At 36.6% G+C, this 19,833-nt stretch overlaps 3 protein-coding genes across 3 annotated transcripts; 2 read left to right on the top strand and 1 right to left on the bottom strand.

The window, feature by feature from the left end:
* Positions 1 to 5,924: 5,924 nt before the first annotated feature.
* Positions 5,925 to 9,032, top strand: LOC112720209 (pentatricopeptide repeat-containing protein At4g33990-like). The gene has a single exon (XM_025771063.3). The coding sequence runs from the start codon at positions 6,064 to 6,066 to the stop codon at positions 8,533 to 8,535; it is 2,472 nt and encodes an 823-aa protein (XP_025626848.1). The 5' UTR covers positions 5,925 to 6,063; the 3' UTR covers positions 8,536 to 9,032.
* Positions 9,033 to 11,551: 2,519 nt separating this feature from the next.
* On the top strand, positions 11,552 to 13,368 carry LOC112720208 (putative stilbene synthase 2). Its single transcript, NM_001376215.1, has 2 exons — positions 11,552 to 11,839; positions 12,163 to 13,368. Exons 1-2 carry the CDS (start codon positions 11,662 to 11,664, stop codon positions 13,152 to 13,154), a joined length of 1,170 nt encoding a protein of 389 aa, NP_001363144.1. The 5' UTR covers positions 11,552 to 11,661; the 3' UTR covers positions 13,155 to 13,368.
* A 5,916-nt stretch (positions 13,369 to 19,284) lies between these two features.
* Positions 19,285 to 19,749, bottom strand: LOC112720958 (uncharacterized mitochondrial protein AtMg00860-like). The gene has a single exon (XM_025772050.1). The coding sequence runs from the start codon at positions 19,747 to 19,749 to the stop codon at positions 19,285 to 19,287; it is 465 nt and encodes a 154-aa protein (XP_025627835.1).
* Between the last annotated feature and the right edge of the window lie 84 nt (positions 19,750 to 19,833).

Genomic DNA, 19,833 nt, shown 5'->3' with positions numbered 1-19,833 from the left:
GATGTTGAAGAGGATGCTGTTTCGGAAGGGAATGGTTCTGATGCTTAGGATTTGTCTCATAAAAACTGCTGCTGCTCTCTTTTTGTCTCATGATTTCTGCTTCTTTTGCTACTTTTGAACTATTTCTTTTTGGATGACTGTAATAACTCTTACTATTGATGCTCGTTAGACAGCTTAATTAGTACTTTGATCTGTGCTCTAACTCTTTTCTGCAGGATACAAGACTTTGTTTTTGTTGCTCTTCTCCGCCCTTGATGACAAAAGGGGGAGTAAAATAGCAATAGGATAGGATAGTAGATCCTAGTACTAGTACTTGTTACTTATTTTTGCTGCATTAATACTTGTTTCTCACATGCTGAATCTGTTTGCTGATGGTAATAGCTTGATGTTGGGCTGATTATGTGATGTTGCTCATTTGATATCCCTTGTACAAGATATATTGTACATAACTCTTTATTGTGCTTCCTTTAAGTACAATGTGAAACAGGGACAAAGAGGAAAGCATAGATTCAGGGGGAGCAACATAAAATCAAAGGGAGTTTTCTAAACCTAACTCAAACTTACTTCCTTTTGATTATTGCTTAAATCATGTTTGTCATCAAGGGGGAGATTGTTGAGTTAAGAAATTAACTAAATTAATTAATGATGACAAACATTATTTTTGAGCAAAATAAATAATTAGTGTTGATTAATTATATCTACCTATTAACTAATTGTTTATTGTTGCAGACCAAATGTTAATAGCCCAAATGGAATAAAAGGCATTCAGCAAAGAATATTGGGCTGAAAGCAAAATAAAGAGCCCAAGCAAAAGCAAAGGAAGAAACCAAAGAAATTAAATCGGGCCATGCATACTAATACCCGATCCAAGCCCGAACTGATTTCAGAATTGAAATTCCCTCTCTCCTGCTTAACCAAAAGCAACGTTCTTCTTCCTTCTAATCAAGTCACATCAAGATTTCAGAAAAAGCAAGAAAGAGAAAGAGAAGAAAAGCTTCTTCCATAAGCCATTAACCAAAGAAGCAAGAGAGAGAGAGTTGAAGCTTGAAGCACAGAAGCTAAAACAGAAATCCCAAGCTAAATCAAGCTTAAGAAAGGTAATCCATCTCATCTTGCATGCATCAAGATCCTCATCCCTTCTTCCCAACTCTCTGCACTACCCGAAAATGGCTTTGAAGGGAAAGTTGTTTTCTGCCCCATTCTGCTGTGTATCTACGGACTTAATCAAAACTTGGGGACCAAGTTGCATCTCTATGGTTCAGATTTGGTTGACCAGTGGAAAATAATTCCGGTTACTTCTTCATGGCTTTCGGTCAAGTTGGAAAAGTCAGAAGCTAAGGTTCTACTTTGATGCTTGAGAAGAAAAAGTAAGCTTGTGGGTTGGTGAAGCTCAAAGCTCAAGGTGTTGACCTTGGAAGAAGAACTCAGCCACATGCAAGGAGATATAAGAAGTTTGCTGTTCATTCAGAAAAAGGAGAGAAAACTAGTGAATAGAGGTTTTGTTCTGAGAGAGCTCTTTGAAGAAGTTCAACTAACTGGACAGTGTAACCTAAATCAAAGGTGCATTCCGCCAGTATGAAGAACTGAATCAGAGGCTTGCTAATCTGGTTTTTCGCATAGCACAGAGGCTGTTGATGAAGTCAATCTCCTTCATGTTTTACTGATTGTAATGTTCTTTTCAATGTTTATCATTCTGTAATTTCTAGTGAGAAAAGGCATTGTGAGAAAACTCAAGTAAAAGCCATGAGTGAAAAAAGGCTGAGTGAAACACTTGAGAGAAAAGCCTAGAGTTATTTTCAGATTTCTTTAGGTGTGTTCATGTCTTGTATCTTGTACCTGTGAGGTATCCCTTTCTTAGTTGGGTTAGCACTAAGAGGTATAGTTAGGTATTAGCATAGCCAATGTCAAGTTAGGTTAGAACTTGAGTGTGAAAGGATTGGGTCAATCCTGTGTTATTGGTATATGTAATACTGTTTACTATAGTGAAATTCTTCCATAGTTGTGGAGGAGACTGGATGTAGGTTGCATAGCACAAGGCAACCGAACCAGGATACATGCTGGTGTTAGCTTTTCTCTTCTCTGCTGTGTTCTGTTTTCTAATATTCATGAGACAAAAATAAATTGTCTCATAAATTTCCGCTGCTAAGTTAAAACAGAATCAGAATTGCAAATCTGTTCTAAAAGGGTAACAACAGTAATTAAAAGGAAGGCATAGATTCAACCCCCCTTCTCTAAGCCTACCACAACCTTCAGGTGGTACAGCTATATCATGGAGGTCCACGAAACAGACGATAGCAGCAACCTCCTCTAATCATGCTGAAATACTGGTGATTCATGAAGCTAGTCGCGAGTGTTTTTGGCTAAGGAGTCTGATTCAATATATTCTGTCATCATGTGGACTGATTGATCATAAGATAGCTCCAACTGTCCTGTTTGAAGATAATACAGCATGTATTGCTTAACTTAAAGGCGGATATATCAAAGGTGATAGAACAAAGCATATTTCTCCCAAATTCTTCTTCACTCATGATCTTCAAAATCAGGGGACAATTGATGTCCAACAGATCCGCTCAAGTGACAATCTGGCAAATTTGTTCACAAAGTCACTCCCAAATCCTCCTTTGAAAGATTGGTACATGAGATTGGGATGCGCCGATTTCGAGACATCAACTGATGTCGACAAGAGGGGGAGACTGTACTCTTTTTTCCTTGATCATGTTTTTTCCCATTGGATTTTTCTTGACAAGGTTTTTAATGAGGCAGTCCCCATCACAAAGGATATTGTACTCTTTTTCCTTCACTAAGATTTTTTTCCCACTGGGTTTTTCTTTAGTAAGGTTTTAATGAGACAATAATCCTAAATGGTCATCCAAGGGGGAGTGTTGAGATAAGGATGAAATGGATGACCATGAGCGGATCAGCTTTTCCATACTGAATGGCTATATTACCAAAGTCCTTACATTTAATGATAGTGGAAAATAGTAGCTTCGTTACATGTATAAATAGACAACCTCAATGCATGATATATACACAGCAATAAAAACATTCTTCACTCTCTCTTTCTTATACCATTCTCCCTCTCTTATATTTTTTATTACAATATTAATATATTCATTATATTGTTATAGTAATTGTGGTGAATAGTAATCCTAGAGTTATCTAATTATATTTTCATATTTTATATTTATTAGCTCTTTCTTATTTATTTATTTAGTTATTTTACAACAGAAATTTCTAGAATAATAAAAATTTGTTAAAAATCAAAGTATTTGATTAAAAAAATTTAAAAACCAATATAAGTGTTGACTTTTTATTTATTTATTTCAAAAGCACAATTTTATTCACCATCATTAACATTCTATTAATTGATCATTTTATTACTATCTCTGGTCATTTTAAATCTTAATTTTTTAATTCTAAATTAATTTTGGATAAATTTTTAGATATCTTTATTGGGTTAATTTTTTTAAATTTTGATCAAACATGTGTGTAAAATGTTATTAGACGTTTTGAGTGATGATTTTCAGTGGCTAAGAGAAGGGGGTTAAATCTTAGCCCCCCCTTTTTTTTTGCTTATTAAAACTTGCTGACTTTTGAAACAAATTCTGTAGACTTTTTTATTTTTGTCTCGTATCCAGCCACGAGATTTTTTCTTTTTATCTCGTCATCCGGTACGAGATATTTTTTGATTTTGTCTCCTATGCAGCAGAAACAGAAATGGAGTAGAAAAAGAAGATAGAATTACACCACGATATATCCTAGTTCAGCTGCCCAGTGCAATGCAGCCTACATCCAGTCTCCATCACAATAATGATGGAATTTCACTATAATTTTCATGATTACATACACCAATTCTCCCGAGGAACTACCTTTTCTATTCGGGACAAGTCTAGAATCTAAACCCCAATCCTGAACTTGACTTGGTCACCTGCCAAGCTTTCAACTACTAAGTGCTAACCCAACTTGTAAGGGAATTCCCACAGAATCATGAAACACAACACAGATGTACAAATGAACTCTAAGGACATCTATGGCTTTTTCTTTTAATTTTGTATATTCTGCCTTTTTTCGCTCTATGGCTTTTTCTTACAAACCTCACTGTTTGCCTTTTTCCATGAGACTCAAGACAGACCAAACTAAACAGAAAAATACAAAATAGAAAACATTGAAGGAGAAGAAATTCTGTTAGCTTAGGTAGCTATGAGAACTCTGTGCCTTACATTCTCACTCCTTACCTCAAGCCCTGGCTGTTCTCCCTTATATATATAGGGGGAAGCCTCCACGGTTGAAACCAAAGGAACCAAGCTAAATTTCTTCTTCTTCATGCAAAACCGGTTCGGCCAGAGAGAGAGAAGAGATAACCGAATGCTATAACCAACATGCAATTACCTCTGAGTCTTCCTTTTGCACCAAACTCCACCAATCCGAGCCCTCCATCTTGTCTTGCACTCCAAGAAGGATTTCTAGCCCTTGATGCTTCTTGATGCATGACAGCTCCTCCTGCTCCACTTTTGCTTCCTCCTTCACGTAGCCTTCCTAGCTACCTTCTGTGATGAGTGAACACAAAGCAGAGTCGAGTCATTCCTCTGAGATCTTCTTCCTCTGACCGAAATCTTCTTCATCCATTTTTGGTATGGAGAAGTTGAGATCTCTTCACCAAATCTTACCATTTGTGGTGAAAATCTCAGCCACAACATACTTTTTGTTTTCTTTTTCTTGCCATCATTACAATGGTCTTGTTGCTTGCTTCTTCTTCTCTACGGTAGCTTGCTATAGCTTCCATTCTTTCTCTGTGAAGTGACCGAGTGAAGAAGAGAGATGAGAGAGAAGAGAGAGTAGAAAGAAAAGCAATCAAATGAATTTGAACAAATTAATTAAAGATGAGTTGCTTTTGCTTCCCTTATGCTGAGTAGCGTGCCTTCATTAAGGCCATCAATCTAATCAATTATAATTTCTCTCTAATGGTTCCAAGGACTGCATTAACTCCACTTAATAAAATTTGAATTCCATCACATGATAAAAAAAAAGGAGATCCGTTGGAGGCATGAAGCAAAACATTTGCTTTCTCTCAAAAATTGGTTTCAGACCAAGTCTTGGGTTTCCAACAAAAAATTAAATTGGGCTAATAATAATGTTAATAGAATCTGGCCCATTAACAAAATGTTGATTCAGCCAAACAATTTAACCAAGGCTGAAGGTAAAATTCATATTTGGACTTGCAACAAATTTTCTTTTCTTTTCGGCCCAATAGCAAAATTTGCATCGCAAAATTATATAATTAATACATATGAATCAAAATTAAATTAATAATTTTGTAATTAATCATATTAATAATGTTTAGTCATTACTAATTTAATTTAGAGTTTTCCAAACTCACTGAATATTTCTCATTCATATATAATAATTTTATTTTAAGATTGATATTAAATAAATTTTATTATTTGATTTGTTATTAGTGAAAAATAAATTTAAAATTGGACAGTTTAATTTAAATTTACAATTTTTTATAGAATTCAATTTCCGTATTCCAAAAATTAAAAAGTCTAATTTGTGTACTTTAAATAAAAAATGATACTATATTTAAAATTATAAAAATATTATTTATATATTATAATTAGTCATTAAAATTAATTATTATATATATATATTTATATATAAATATATATAATATTAAATTTATTTTTAATATATATTTTATATTTTAATATATATTTTATATTAATTTTTAATTTTACCCAATGTCAAAAATAATCTCCGATCTTAAGTATTCCTTTTAAATAATTCTTTTTTCAATTATTAACTAGATTTTTTGACGCGGGCACCCTAAACATTTTTCTTTACTTAATTCTATACCAATTGCTGCATCAACGTGCCCTCCGCCCCGCCCCCTTTTACCACCAAAAAGGTATCTTCGCCTCATCTCATACTAATAACACTTAAAATTTGTCAAAATTGTGCTTTACCTAATAATCTTCCTAATCTCAATTTTAATAGTCTCTAACTCTCCTTTGATAATTCTCCATTAAGTACTCCCTCATCTCATGCCACTCTTCACTCCTCTATATGCTTTCAGTTCTCAAATTTGTCCCCATTTGCAAACTCAACCTCGTTTCCAAGGTTCTGCCATTGCGGAGATGGGTTCATCATGCCCCTGCAACTCCCCTACACTTCCACAAGAACAACAAACTTGGCACTTCCACTTCCGGTTTCGATTTCGATTTCGACGTTCTAATCCGAGTTTGCAGGGACATCAACATCGCTAAGCGGCTTCACACTCTTCTCGTTGTGTTGGGAAAAGCTCAAGATGTTGTTTTGTCAACAAAGCTGGTTAATTTGTATGCATCTCTTGGGGACATCACATTCTCTCGCTCCACTTTCAACCACCTTCAGAGAAAGAACCTCTTTGCCTGGAACTCAATGGTGGCTGCTTATGTCCGCAGCTGCCGGCGCCATGAGGCATTGAGCTGTTTCAATGAATTCTTGTTAGAATCTGGTTTGAGGCCTGATTTTTATACCTTTCCGCCTGTGTTGAAAGCCTGTGTGAGTCTAATTGATGGCAAGAAGATACATTGCTACGTTGTGAAGTTGGGTTTTGAACGGGATGTATTTGTGGCTGCCTCATTGATCAATTTGTATTCGCGGTTTGGTGCTTTGGATATTGCATATGAGGTGTTTGATGAAATGCCTGATCGAGATGTGGGTACTTGGAATGCAATGATTTCCGCGTTTTGTCAGAATGGGAATGCTGCTGAGGCATTGGATGTCTTGAATAGGATGAGAAGTGAGGGGCTGAATATGGATCCCGTTACTGTGTCGAGCGTACTTCCTGTTTGTGCGCAGTCGGGTGATATTTTTAATGGGATGTTGATTCATTTGTATGTGATAAAGCATGGTTTGGACATGGACGTGTTTGTATCAAATGCTTTGATAAATGTGTATTCTAAGTTTGGGAGGCTTGGGGATGCCCAGAAGGTTTTCGATCACATGAAAATTAGGGATCTGGTATCTTGGAATTCCATAATTGCTGCATACGAGCAGAATAATGATGCAGCTACTGCACTCAGGTTGTTTAAAGAGATGCAGTTTGTAGGAATTCAGCCTGACTTGTTGACAATTGTAAGTTTGGCTTCAATATTTGGTCAGTTAAGTGATCGAAGGATAAGCAGTTCAATTCATGGATTCATTATTAGGCATGAATGGCTTGAAAAGGATGTTGTGATTGGAAATGCACTTGTGAATATGTATGCGAAATTGGGTGCTATGAATTGTGCTCGAACGGTTTTTGAACAACTACCTGTTAAAGATATAATTTCATGGAACACTTTGATCACAGGTTACACACAGAATGGTCTTGCAAGTGAGGCAGTTGATGCTTTCAACATGATGGAAGAGTGTACAAAGATAATCCCCAACCAAGGGACATGGGTGAGCATTCTCCCAGCATATTCACATGTTGGAGCTTTGCAACAAGGAATGAAAATTCATGGAAGGTTAATTAAGAACTGTCTCTACAAGGATATCTTTGTGGCTACTAGCCTAATTGACATGTACGGAAAATGTGGGAGGTTAGTTGATGGAATATCATTATTCAATGAAATTCCACGGGAAACTTCAGTTCCTTGGAATGCTATAATATCGTCTCTTGGGATTCACGGAGATGGAGAAGTAGCACTCCAACTTTTCAAGGATATGCTAGCTGAAGGGGTAGAGCCAGATCATATCACATTCGTATCTTTGTTGTCGGCATGTAGTCATTCTGGCTTAGTGAATGAGGGCGAACGCTGCTTTGATTTGATGCAGAAAGAGCATGGAATCAAGCCAAATTTGAGACATTATGGTTGCATGGTTGATTTGCTTGGACGTGCTGGGTATTTGGAGAAGGCGTATAATTTAGTGAGCAGCATGCCCATACAGCCTGATGCGTCGATCTGGGGGGCTCTTCTTAGTGCTTGTAGAATACATGGAAATGTAGATTTGGGTACCTTTGCTTCAAGTCGTTTGTTGGAAGTTGATTCTGAAAATGTTGGCTATTATGTTTTGTTATCAAATATGTATGCAAACATTGGCAAATGGGAAGGAGTGACTAAAGTAAGATCATTGGCCAGAGATCGTGGTCTGAGGAAGACTCCAGGATGGAGCTCTGTTGTAGTGGGCAATATAGTTGAAGTCTTCTACACTGGGAACCAAAGCCATCCTAAATGCACTGAGATATACGAGGAATTAAGGGTTTTGACTGCCAAAATGAAGAACCTTGGTTATGTTCCGGACTACAGTTTTGTCCTGCAAGATGTTGAGGATGACGAAAAAGAGCAGATTTTGATGAGTCATAGCGAGAGATTGGCAATGGCGTTTGGTATTATCAGCACCTCACCAAGAAGTCCCATTAGGATATTCAAGAACTTGCGTGTCTGCGGTGATTGCCATAATGCTGCTAAGTTCATATCCAGAATTACTGAGAGGGACATTATTATGAGGGATTCAAATCGCTTCCATCACTTCAAATGTGGGATTTGCTCATGTGGTGATTACTGGTAGTATTGCTAAATTTTGGGAGTTTGAGAAGGTTAATCTTAAATGAAGACCTTGATTAGAAAGATATGACAAAACTTTGATTTAAGAGTATGGTCTTTTGGGATTGAACGAGGAGAATTGAAGCTGTGGTGTTAAGCCTTATTTTTTAAGATGGTTTTGTGTTGGATGGCATGAAATTTTAACAAAGATATATACGTATCTTACACTTTTGGTTGGGCATTTTCTTCATGAATTTATATTAAATATTTAGATGGATCTTGAGGCTTATCGACAGAGTGATGAACTTGATGTTGGCCATGGTGTAACTGGTATAGGTATCGGACATAAGTGCTCTTCTTTTGCTAGGTTGATAACTCTGATCTTTGCAATTCAAATATGTACATTCACACACTTATTATCTATGATTCCATGCTAACTTTTTTGTGCTTTCGAATTCTTAATGGGTATTTGTATCAGTTATCTTGGAAATAAAAGCATGCGGAAAGTCTTTATACTTCAAATTTTTGTAATGCTTTTAATATAGACAATGTTGTTGAGTATTTGTCAAGATTTTTTTGAATGGGACGATTGTGCACAAGGGGCCAATGGTTCAGTGGCAAGGGAACAGTAGAGTTGATTGTCGCTGTCCAAGGGTGATGGTAGTGCGGTCAAGTGGTGGCTGCAGTTTGTGTGTGATCCCAGTGTTTTCTGTAGACCTTTCACGTAGGTACCATTTTGGCCTTGCATAAATTTAATATTAAAGCAATCAGATGGACATACTTTGAAAAAGAATTGTGATCAACATATAGCAGTTAAAGTGACCCAGCCAGCCACATTATATTTACGTGTTTGTTAAAAAAAAGGCCACATCTCCGGTAGTCCGGTAGCTAAGCAAATGATAAATAATAAATAATTATATTAAAAGTAGTTGATAAGTAAATTATTTTGTATTTAGTTTTTTAATCTTAAAAATATTTATTTAAAAAAAAATAATAAAAAAATTGTATTATAAGAGAAATTTTTTTTTAATTTTTTTATAAGTACTTAAATAATTCTTTAAAAAGTTATAATTTAATTTTAAAAATTGTACTAAATATTAATATTATATTTTTTTATAAGTTAAAAATAAAAAAAAGTTACTTATAGATCTATCTAAACAGATCTTATATTGCCCCCCAAATTTTCTAGACCAAGTCGCATGCAAAAAATACACGATGAACTGTTTTTTCCTTTAACTCAGCACAATACGCAGTTCACCAATGCCTGTGGAATAAGGCCACACTTGCTCAATCTTTTTTTAGCGTTTTTCAGCTTTTGAGTAAAAATTTGTCTTTCCATCTTTTTAGTCTCTCCTCTAATTTTTTAATCATTCGATGGCAAGTTACTACACGTTTTAGATTTGTTCTCAATGGTGTCTGCAAATATTTAATCGGTAATTTTATCTCCTTACATCCTAGAGTTTCGCACGCCTCTTCAACCGTGGCAGCATTACAATTTAATCCAATCACCGTTAATTTTTTGTAATTGATCTTTAACCCAGACATCAATTAAGAATCCAAACTATTGTTTATCTGTAATAATTCTTAACAGGTGGGTATATTATATTATTATATATTAAGAAAAGAGCAACATAATATTTATATCGTTGCCAATGAAGACTTACGACCTATGCCTCTTACATACACACTTGAGGGGATGTATTATTGCATGCATGCTGATATGGACACAACTACCAGAATATCTTAAACAAATGTATTATTGCAATATTATTGTTTTAAAAGCATTGTTTTATTAGAAAAATGTTAGTTAGACGATAAGTTATCAATTTTTAATTAGTCTTTAAATTTAATAAATTAATTACATTAATTTTTATAAACTCACTTTTCAATTTTTTTTTACAAACTAACACTCTGTTAGATTTAATTTAACTTATATTTCTAAAATCCCTCTTTTTTTCAAAATTCTCTATTTTCACCAAGTCTGATTCTTTACTCTTCTTGTACTGCTTCCCCCCCCCCCCTTAATTTATACTTTATTATAAAATATCTATCTAATAATAAATATAAAACAAAATAGTTAATTATGTTATTATTTAATTTGGTCAAGCATGACTAATTAATTAAGACCATTATGGTGGTAGACTCCATTGTTATCCACCAACCTCCTCACACCCCCAGTCAAACTACATGTTCACTTTGAATAATGAAATTTATATAAAAATGATAAGATCATAAATATACAATAAGTACCACTAGTTAATTAATAAATAACACATGAACATTTTTGCTTCGAAGAGATTTCAACATGACATGGACAAATGGTACTAATGAAGCACGTGATGCCCAGCTACCTCTATTAAAGGTAATTATTATAGTGTTTAAAAAATAGTATTTAATTTATCAAAAAGAAATTTAAAAATTAATATTTAATTTAAAAATTAAAAAATAAATAATTTTTAAATATTGAAAATTTATTATAAAAAATTATACAAAAATTAGACACATACTATAAAATTGATCCTATTCAAAATTTGAAATAGCCGTCACATATAAAATCTTATCTTCTCCTAATAACAATTCTGCGTGCTAAAAGTTGCTATAGTATGATTCGATGCATTAGAACGATCAAATTAAAAGAAAGGAAAATTTTCGCAAACAAATAAAAATAAAACACACATTAAATTAACAAATACTATATTCTACGATGAACAAAAAAATAACAAATTCTATATTCTGGGCAAGCACAAAACATAGATACATAAATCACTAAGAAGTCAGAATATCTGAGCCGCCATCCATAATAATAATATCATGAATTAATACTAAAACTACACGAATATATATGCAGTTATGCACAATCAAAGTCAAAGTAAAACAATAAAACAACCAAGAAGTCAGAATACATCAGCTGATCGCTTGAATCCAGGAACATTATTACGAGTAGTTTACTATACTGAGTTGAGTACGTTTCCTACATATGTTCCAATTTGTCCATTTAATTCCACATATGCCCCTACTCTCATGGGTATAAATATCCCCCCTCCCCCTGCCTAAGTCTTCACCAAAATACCAAAGAACATAGCTAATAAGCTTTGCTATCCCAAAGAACATAGCTAAGCGTTGCTATACCAAAAAACACAGCTAGGAAAAGATGGTGTCTGTGAGTGAGATCCGCAAAGTTCAAAGGGCAGAAGGCCCTGCAACTGTATTGGCGATAGGCACAGCAAATCCACCAAATTGTATTGATCAGAGCACATATGCTGATTATTATTTTAGAGTAACTAACAGTGAACACATGACTGATCTCAAGAAGAAGTTTCAGCGCATTTGTACGTATTTTTATTAAGTGTTTTAGTTTCGTTTTATTTAATATTTATCAAGAAAATATTTATTGTTTTACTTTTATATTAATTAAAACACAAAATTAACATATTATACAACATATCATATTCACTATTTAATATTAATAAAAATAACTACTTAATAATACTTTTATAACTACAAATTTTGATAAACTATATATTAAAATGGTACTTATTAAAAATTCAAGTCACTATAAAAATAACTCAAGACTAATATTATTGCTATATATATCATTTTCTAAACCACATCAAAAGTAATGATGGATGTGAATTATACATTATTATTTCAGGTGAGAGAACACAAATCAAGAACAGACATATGTACTTAACAGAAGAGATACTGAAAGAGAATCCTAACATGTGCGCATACAAAGCACCGTCGTTGGATGCAAGGGAAGACATGATGATCAGGGAGGTACCAAGGGTTGGAAAAGAGGCTGCAACCAAGGCCATCAAGGAATGGGGTCAGCCAATGTCTAAGATCACACATTTGATCTTCTGCACCACCAGCGGTGTTGCATTGCCTGGCGTTGATTACGAACTCATCGTACTCTTAGGACTCGACCCATCCGTCAAGAGGTACATGATGTACCACCAAGGCTGCTTCGCCGGTGGCACTGTCCTTCGTTTGGCTAAGGACTTGGCTGAAAACAACAAGGATGCTCGTGTGCTTATCGTTTGTTCTGAGAATACCGCAGTCACTTTCCGTGGTCCTAGTGAGACAGACATGGATAGTCTTGTAGGGCAAGCCTTGTTTGCTGATGGAGCTGCTGCGATTATCATTGGTTCTGATCCTGTGCCAGAGGTTGAAAAGCCTATCTTTGAAATTGTTTCGACTGATCAAAAACTTGTCCCTAACAGCCATGGAGCCATCGGTGGTCTCCTTCGTGAAGTTGGGCTTACATTCTATCTTAATAAGAGTGTTCCTGATATTATTTCACAAAACATCAATGATGCGCTCAGTAAAGCTTTTGATCCATTGGGTATATCTGATTATAACTCAATATTTTGGATTGCACACCCTGGTGGACGTGCAATTTTGGATCAGGTTGAACAGAAAGTGAACTTGAAACCAGAGAAGATGAATGCCACTAGAGACGTGCTTAGCAATTACGGTAACATGTCAAGTGCGTGTGTGTTCTTCATCATGGATTTAATGAGGAAGAAGTCCCTTGAAGAAGGACTTAAAACTACCGGTGAAGGACTTGATTGGGGCGTACTTTTTGGCTTTGGTCCTGGTCTCACTATTGAAACTGTTGTTCTCCGCAGCGTGGCCATATGATACACTTAATTAGATATCCCTCCATATATGCGATTTTGTTATTTTTTAATAATTTTATTTTGTTCCGAAATAAGGTCCTAATTGGCCTATATATTATTAGATGAGTGAAAACTTATACAAAAATGTCTAAAGTCATTTCTTTATGTGAAGATTTAATTTCAAAGTTTGTAATTGTTAGTAAAAAATAAATAAAATTCTTTTCGATTGAGCAATATGACACATACTAATATTTGGGTTGCATTTTCATTTTAGGACAACTACAAACACCTTCATATGAAGTTCCATTTAAGATAAACTAAAAAGAATTAGGTACAACAGTGCAAGGCTTGATAGTATTATGTTTGTAATTTTTATATTATTGTGTGGTATCCCATAACTATATAATAATGTTACTTTCTTGTCTAATTTTTAATTTATTATACAAGGTTGAATATAATAAAATTAATTTTATATAAAAAAAATATTCATGTCATCTTAATTCGCAATGCCGCTACCACTTCCTCCACACTTTCTTCTTGTTGCTGCCAGTGGTTATGGTGGAGTGGTGGCAACGACACTAATGATAAAGAGGCAAAGACGGGCAATGAGACTAGCATATGAAAAGAAATATATATATAAAAAAAAGGAATTTTTTTCATTTTATAAAATATGAATATTATTTCGTAATTCAATTTAGAGAGACTAATGATGCAATGACCTGATTTGGATCGCAATCTGCACTTTTAATAAGAAGCATCTCTAGCAAGCATATTAACAATTCATTTACTTCTTTTTATAAAATAACACAAGAAGCAGAATAAGGTTATGTATATTCAAAATGATAAGGAGGTAATAGAAAATTAGTCTAAATCAATTTAAAATTATTTTATTTTATATTTATTAATTATTAATTATCTTATTCTTATTTTTAATTATTGTTAAAATAATTGAATAATATTAGATATAATAAATATATAATTTATTACTTAAATTAAGCCTAGCTGAGCTAGTTAGTTGTAGATATAAATAGGAAGCCATATTTAGAATTCTAATTGATTTGTTCATTTCTGTTTTTCTATCATATATGAGAATAGAAAAAAATCTAGGTAACTGATACTTCTTTAGCCAACTTTTTAATAAACTAGTTAATTTTATAATAAAAAATTCAAAATCTAATAAAAATAATCTAAAATCATTAAAAAGTTTCAAAATTTAACAAAAACAAATATCTAAATCCTAACAAAAGAAACGTTTTTTTTAACGTTTAAAATTATTGAAAAAGAACATAAAAAAATAATTAAAAAATATTTAGAAACATTAAAAAGAAAATCCAAAATTATTTTAAAATAAAACATCCAAAACCTAAAAAAAATCCAAAACATAAAAAAAAAAAACATCCACAAATATAAAGACAAACTTGGAAAAAAGTCTCGCCAAATCAAAATGGAAACCTATAGTCCATTACCTTCATACCAACCTGCAATACAACATGGAAGTGCAGGAATGAACTTATTTTTAGAGAGAACACACAGAGCAATCAAGCTTTACAAATGATCAAAGCTCTAACAGAGAATTATGATCTGGTTCTTAATCTAACAGCGAAAAGTAAGAAGCTTCTAAGCTTACACAAGAAGGAACAAGTAGGTTGGGAACCACCGGAAGAAGGATGGATCAAACTTAATGTGGATGGATCAGTTCTTCAACTAGGAAGCAGAGGAGCATGTGGCGGGTTGTTAAGGAACTTCAGGGGTAGAATGCTTGTGGGCTTCAGTATGAATATTGGAACCTGTACCATAACGATGGCTAAGCTTTGGGCCATATATATTGGAATTAAAATGGCTGTGAAGTTGGGAATCAACAAGCTGAATGTGGAATCGCACCGCAAGGCTTGGTCGAGTGGCAATTATGTTTGCCTTGCTAGGAGGTGCACCAGGTTCAAATTCCAACTGAGGCTGGTTGTTGTTTAAGAACCCATAGTACTCATGGTAGTGTGTGTGAGTGTGTTGTGTGAGTGTGTGAAACATGGGTGTAATGCCTAGGATTGGGGGCTGTCCAATCCGCTTGACCAAAAAAAAAAAAGCTGAATGTGGAATCTGATTCAAGGGTAGCGCTCTCCCGCCAATAAACCTTAGCTCACATGGCATATCTCCCCCTTCCCACTTCAAATGTCTAGGGTTCAAATCCTAGAAATTGCAATTGAAGAGAAAATTTGGTAAATGTGTGGAGTGTGTGGGTGTGTTATGTATCTAGGATTGAGAGTTGTCCAATCCATTGGGATACCTAGGATTGGAGGTTATCCAAAACACTGACAAAAAAAAAAGGGTAGCGCTCTCCCTAATCCAGAAGAACTCGATTGAACTTCACAGTTCACACAAATACCTCCCTAATTCTTTCTATTCAAGAGCTGCTAGTGAAGATTCAGACAATCACAATCAAGCATATCTATAGAGAAGCTATTTTAGTGCAGATTCTCTTCCAAAGCATGGCCAAGACCATCAAACAGGGCTCACTTGCTTCGATGAAGTGCCCTTTGTGCTTCTTCCTCATATTCTGGCTGATAGTAGAAGAGTAGTGTTTCCTAAGATTATTCTTTAGTTTTGTTTCTTTTGGGCCTTTTGGCACCCCCCAACTGATTAAAAAAAAAAAACCAAGAAGACGACAATTGCTAACAGCAACACTTTGAAGTAGGCCACTGCAGCGATGTTCTTCTGGCATGATATGACAGATGACGCAGATGAGTCATGGTGGACAGCATAGACTTTCGACGAGGCAGCAAACAGCGACGGTAGAGAACCGATTGTAGTGTGGTAGCAAAGGCAGCCACGCGGAGGAGTGTTGCTGTTGGGGAAGAAGCCGTGAGAGAAAAAAAGGGAAGGATGAGAACTTCAGTTGTTCTTTTTTTAGTGTGAGAAGGAGAGTGAAATGAGTTTTAAAGTAATAATTAACTGTAGATGACAGTAGTTGGCTGATATCCTAATTGGTAACTAGCCCGATTGATGAGAATGTGCTCTTCTTCCATTCACTCGGAGTTTCTCTCCCTCTTTTCTTTCCAAAACTCGATCTAGACCACAGTTTCATCATGGTGCGATGAGCGTGGTAGATTGATAGAATTCGAGAGGAGTGACAGACCTTGACGCTTGCGGTGTTGTGAATCAGCAACAATGGAAAAAGCTTCCGATCTAGAATTAGAAATGAATTGAAATCCAAATCAAAATCAAGAGTTCTCAGCTGATGAGCTTCAGAACTTAGCTCGCTTACTAAATTGGCTTTCAAATCTACAGTTGAATGCAACAAGATCCAATATGAATATACGTGTAGATCCGTCGAGTGTCTACTATCTACATCCAGGTGAGAATCCTGGAGTTTCTGTTGCGTCGATTGTCTTGAATACTTAAAATTATAATTCTTGGTCAAAGTCCATGAAGTTAGCATTAAAATCAAAGAACAAATTAGGATTCATTGATGGAACAATTCTAAAACCGGATAAAAATGATCCCGAATACATAGCTTGAGATAAATGTAACTCATATGTGGTGTCTTAGCTGAATCTGTCAACTGAGTAAAATTGAACAAAGTGTTTCTTAGAATGAAATTGATATGGATTTATGGCCTGATTTAAGGCACAGGTACTATCATGGCGATCCTTGGAATTGCAGAATTGGAAGAGGAATTGTATAAAGCAAGAAAAATCTAAGCATTATCGATTACTTCACAAAATTGAAGGCAATATGGGAAGTTAGAGATATTGATAGTTTTAAACCAGGTCCAAGGTAGACACCAAATATAAAAAAAAAGGTTCCAAGGTGCAAGGATGTGACTGAAGATTAGAAAATATGAGAGACTAGAATAAAATATATGCAATAAAATTTTTGAGAGGATTGAATATACAGTTTGGAAATGTTAGATCCCAAATAATATTGATGAAATCTGTCCCAATCATCAATGAAATTTTTCTTTACGCACTCAACAAGAAAGACAACTTAATGGACTAGACCTAGAGGCAAGAAACTTTACAGCTTTGGCAAACTCAGTGCATAATTTTGCCAGCAGTGTCAATAGTGTCCCCAGAGGCAGAGGACGAAGAATACGAGGAGGTCGAGTTGACAAAGGATGAAAACACACCTCCAAAACTTGTTCTTATTGCTACAAAGCTAAACATCTTGTGGATACTTGTTACCACAAGCATGGACTCCTACCTCACCTACAGAGGATTCTTACTGCCAAACAAAAAAGACTTCTGATAGGACTAGCAATAGCAGAATGATCAAGCTTTATTGATACACCGGGAGGGCCAATTAGCTCACCCTAGAAAGTTCTACACAGCTGGAACTACCAGCTCAGAGAGAAAGAGATTCTCTCCAACTTCTAACAGAAAAACTATATTCTCTCAACTAACTATAACCTAGCTATTTATAACAACCTATTAGCTAGCTGGATATCCTAACAACTCCTAAAACACTTCTACTTGACCTCTACTTACCTCTCCTTTTGTAACATAGTCCAAACCTGTTAGTAGTAGGCGCCTCTCTATCAATACTCCCTCCTCGGACAACCACCTTGTCCTCAAGGTGGAGCTCCGGAAAGGTGGCCCGCAATGTCGCCGTTCGCTCCCAGCTGTCCTCACAAGGAGATAGGCCCACCCAGCGCACCAAATACTCCAAGGCCCCATCCTCTGCGGTTCGTGATGCCACAATCTGGGATGGCTGCATCACCAGCTCACCATCCTCAACTAGCCCTGGTGGAAGCGTCTCTACCTGCTGCGGCGGCGGGACAGCCTTTTTCAACTTGCTAACATGGAAGACCGGGTGAAGTCTGCACCCTTGAGGATGGGTTGAACTCGACATCCCTTCGATGCCTATCCGCTGCTTGTTTCATCCGCTGCTGAGCCTACACCAAGTGCATCTTTAACTCTGCCAACACCGCATCCCTGGTTGCGGTCAATGCTGCTACCTCCTCAACATGTGATGGAAACGTCTCTCCCCGAAAAAGAATAGGTGCCGGCACCCTATAAAGTGCTTGAAATGGAGTTGTTTGGGCTGAGGCATTGTAGGAGGTATTAAACCAAAACTCCGCCCATGGTAGCCACTCCAACCATTTCTTCGGGTAGCCCCCCACAAAGCACCGCAAATAAGTCTCCAAACAGCGATTCACCACCTCGGTTTGGCCATCGGTTTGTGGATGAAATGTCGTGCTGTACTTCAATTTTGTCCCTGCTGCTTGGAACAGTTCAGACCAAAACTTACTCATGAACACCCTATCCCTATCCAATATGATTGACTTGGGGAACCGTGTAGTTTAACTACCTCTTTAATAAAGGCTAGTGCCACCTCCTTGGCTGAAAATGGATGGGCTAAGGGGATAAAGTGAGCATATTTAGTTAACCGATCGACCACTACTAGGATAGTGTCCATGCCTTTGGATTTTGGCAATGCCGCCACAAAATTCATCGTAACGTGCTCCCAAACTCGCTACGGAACTGGTAGTGGCTGCAACAGCCCTGCCGGTTTCATCGCTGCATGCTTGTTTTGCTGGCAAGTGTGGCAACCCGCAACGTAATCCCTGATCTGTTGCCTCACGCCGCGCCAATGAACCGCTGCTGCCAGCCGCTTATAGGTTCGAAAGAAGCCTGAATGTCCACCCGCCCCGCTATCATGGGACTCAGCCAGCAAAAGTGGGATATGAGAAGAATTTGCACGCAATACTACTCTCCCTTGATAAAACAGCCGACCCTTGTGTAGGGAATACCCCGGATAATCATCCAGCCCTTGCTGCAGGGTGACCACAATATTTTGTAGCTCTTGGTCGTGAGCCACCTCCTCTTCCACCGTTTCCCAGAGGTTCATATGTACTACTGAAATCGCCCTTGCCATCATTTGCCGTGGCAACGCATCTGCTGCCTTATTCTCAAGGCCTGGCCGGTATTGGATCTCAAAATCCAAGCCTAACAATTTAGTGGTCCACTTCAAGTAAGTTGGGTCCATGAGTTGCTGGTCCATGAGGAACTTCAGACTTCGCTGATCTGTGAGAACAATAAAATGGCGACCCAACAAGTAATGCCGCCACTTTTGGACAGCGAAGACAATGGCCATCAACTCCCTTTCATATGCAGATTTTTGTCGGGCCCTTGGAGATAGTGCTTGGCTTAGGAATGCTATTGGTCTGCCTTGCTGGGACAGCACCGCACCCAACCCCTCACTCGATGCATCTGTTTCCAAACGAAGTCTTGATTGAAATCCGGAACTGCTAGAGTCGGTAGGTCTGCCATCAGCCTCTTCAATCTCTTGAAAGTCTCTTGTGCCTTGTCATTCCATTCAAACGCATTTCGCTTTGTCAACTCCGTTAACAGCTTGGCGATTACCCCATATCCTTGCACAAACCGCCTATAGTAGCCGGTAAGGCCCAAGAATCCCCGTAAAGCTCGTTGGTCCGTAGGCACCGGCCACTCTAGCATTGCTGTGGTTTTGTTAGGATCCGCCAAGACCCCTTGTGCTGAGATAATGTGGCCCAAGTACTCCACCGAGCTCACTGCGAATGTGCATTTCTTCTCATTTAACACCAGCTGGTTCTCCACTAAAATCTGGAAAACTTGTTGGAGATGAAGGGCATGGCTAGCCATATCCTGACTGTAGATGAGGATATCATTGAAAAAGACTAGGACAAATTTTCACAATAGAGGCTTAAGAATGTCATTCATCAAGGC

This window comes from Arachis hypogaea, chromosome 11, assembly GCF_003086295.3.
Source record: "Arachis hypogaea cultivar Tifrunner chromosome 11, arahy.Tifrunner.gnm2.J5K5, whole genome shotgun sequence".
Classification (NCBI taxonomy): domain Eukaryota; kingdom Viridiplantae; phylum Streptophyta; class Magnoliopsida; order Fabales; family Fabaceae; genus Arachis; species Arachis hypogaea.
Note: the sequence above shows the minus strand (reverse complement) of the source record. Positions and strands in the feature narration are given on the sequence as shown.